This window comes from Atta colombica, unplaced genomic scaffold, assembly GCF_001594045.1.
Source record: "Atta colombica isolate Treedump-2 unplaced genomic scaffold, Acol1.0 scaffold109, whole genome shotgun sequence".
Classification (NCBI taxonomy): Eukaryota; Metazoa; Arthropoda; class Insecta; order Hymenoptera; family Formicidae; genus Atta; species Atta colombica.
Window position 1 is genome coordinate 587,496 of NW_017259194.1, and position 2,626 is coordinate 590,121.

At 38.8% G+C, this 2,626-nt stretch overlaps 1 protein-coding gene across 1 annotated transcript in view; it reads left to right on the top strand.

Moving 5' to 3' along the window:
- The window catches only part of LOC108693289 (ataxin-7-like protein 1), a 6,528-nt gene extending 4,329 nt beyond the window's left edge, over nucleotides 1–2,199 (top strand). The window contains exons 5-6 of the mRNA XM_018202164.1: nucleotides 1,090–1,140; nucleotides 1,236–2,199. Of these exons, the coding sequence (XP_018057653.1) occupies nucleotides 1,090–1,140; nucleotides 1,236–2,045 (861 nt within the window). The 3' untranslated portion in view covers nucleotides 2,046–2,199. The remainder of the gene's footprint in view (nucleotides 1–1,089; nucleotides 1,141–1,235) is intronic.
- The last annotated feature ends 427 nt before the right edge of the window (nucleotides 2,200–2,626 follow it).

The window sequence follows — 2,626 nt, forward strand, 5'->3', positions numbered from 1 at the left end:
CTGTACTGTCCTCGGTGTGAATCTTCTTTATTTGCCACGCTATTGTTACTATTATGGTTAGACTTTTGCGCGAACAATCTGTATCAAGAAAACAAGATTGTTGGCGTAATGATGAAATGAAAGTTTCAATTTGATTGTGTGTAGTTGAAATAAAATTGTACAAGTATTGTTCTTTTGTGTACACATATTATTATTTTCATAACTTTGCATCTAAGAAAAATACGGGAGATAAACATATGGCTTTCATACTTTTTTGTCGAAATTATTGTGTATGTCTCGATAAGTTTGGGATATTATGCATGATATTCTTATTTTTTATTATGCTTTAAAAAGAACTTTCATTTCTGCATACTGTTATAAGTGTTAGTGATATTGAAAGGCTGGATCGAAGAAGGTAATGCAGAAATATACTTTCTGGGAATATAAAAATTTGTTTCAAGCTTGTTTTTCAAATTTCATCAAGTCAAACTTAAATGAGTGTAAATTCTAAGAATTTTAATAGTTCTCAAAAAATTGAAGTCCGAGCAAATATCTGGAATGAAATAATATCAGGAGAATTTTGCAAATTTTTACACACTTTACATATAGAAATAAATAGAAAACCAGATCCAATATTTCATATCACTATGTTCTTAAATTTAATTTAATATTATATTTTATAGATAATTTTTAATATTTATTAAAAACAAATTTATCTGAATACGTATGTTTTCGTATTAGAAATGTTTCTTTTTATTATAAAATTTATTTTTAATAAATATAAAAAAACCAAAACCATTTTAAAAATATATAAACATATGTACAACAATATTTCTTATTTTCAATTTACCATAAGCACAATTTTTTAAATTTTAGTTATTTGATAGAAAGAATAATATTATCAATCTTTTATAATTTTCTTTGATGTAAGAAATATTTTGTAATTAAAGTAGAAACAAAGAAAGAAATTAGAATTATGCGATTCTGCTGACAAACATAGATCGATCGACCCAGTCAAGTCAGCGTCGGGATACAACCACAAGCTAGCGTGCATAAAGACAAACGCAGAGGGTGTCGGTTGATACTTGTTTTCTGTTTTTGTTATTGCAGGCTGTTGATTTGCTTTATCGGTGTCTGGCCCCGCATGGCTCCACTAAACCTGTAAGGCATGATTTCTTTTAGACACTTAAACGCCACCTTTTCTTATGGGGCCTATGATTCTTACTCTACGTATTGTCAATGTTTTTCTTTTTTAGACCAAACTCGAAGAGGACTTTGTCAATTCGGAGGAGCTGCGGAACCTAGAGTCCACGCTGGTGGTCAATTCTACCATCACTGGCAACAGTAGTAGCAACAGTAGCAGCGGCTCATCGCAACAGCAATCAAGTTCGATGATGGCACCAATATCCGTAATGCTACCGTCACTATCCCCATTACCGGGTACCAACAGCGAAGAGTCATCAGGAATAGCCACCTTGATACCAAGTACTACCACGACGCCCACAATGCCAGTTGTACCGGCACCACTGCCAACCACTTGCATACAACCACCGACGGTAGTCACCACTGTGCTCGAAGGCGAGACTCCTGTGGACATCGATGCCGAGACCATATCCATGTACTCGCCCGTTTACACTACCAAAGACGCTAAATCCCAGCTACTAATGCAGATACAGTCACGGTCAAATAGCCATTCATCACAGTCACCCCTCTCAGTCAGGAACTATCAGCAGATGCAAGTTTCCATGCCGAGTCTGAATTTGTTCGAACCGGTGGAACAGCTGGAACAACAGCATGCCAGTCAGATCAACGGCAAGAGACTGAATCATGCGAGCTCAGTATCGCGGCAACAGAAAAGGCACAAATCGCAACATGAGCAACTGTGCCAATCGTCGCAAGATTTTCCAACGTCTGCGTCGATCCAGGTCGAAGCAACGACCACATCCTCGCCATATCCTCATTTCGGCGATATCTCCTGGTCAAATTGTCATCCGGAGCCATTGGCGGTTAGTCGGTGGCTCCGCATCTCTTCCAGCCGCAAACAATACAACTTCAATATTCACTGACATAAGACCCCACCCACTCCGGGCTGAGGACCGTGTGCCGCGGGCGTCGTTTGTCTACCTCTTTATCTTCATGCGACCCCCTTTTTCTTCATCGTCGCCCACGTCATTATCCTAATCATCGTCGCTACACAGTCGATGTTGCGTCCACAGCCCGTCGAGGGGGGAAAACTCTTATTTTCGCTATCATGTATGATTACTTCGCGCAATGAGATCAATTGTGATGTATCACCTTGCGACAACCTCTTGTCCAACTTGAAATGCGCGATGTGATCTTTCACTACTAATATCGCGCAGCACGAATCTGTCAGACTCAGATCACGAATGCGCTGATTGCCGTGGAGTATCGAGATCGTGAAGAATTCTCGATCAACGGCCTATGATGATCGCGTATGTGGGCGTGTACCTGAACTCATGGAACTTCATAAAAAGAAGAAACGGGTTGATGCTCTATTTCCGTTTATTTGCTGAATTTATAATGTAAAATAGATACAAAGAGATCAAGAGAGATAAACAGATACGAGAATAATCGAGAGCATGTCTCGATAACAGTGAATGAATGAATGCATAACAACATTGCGATA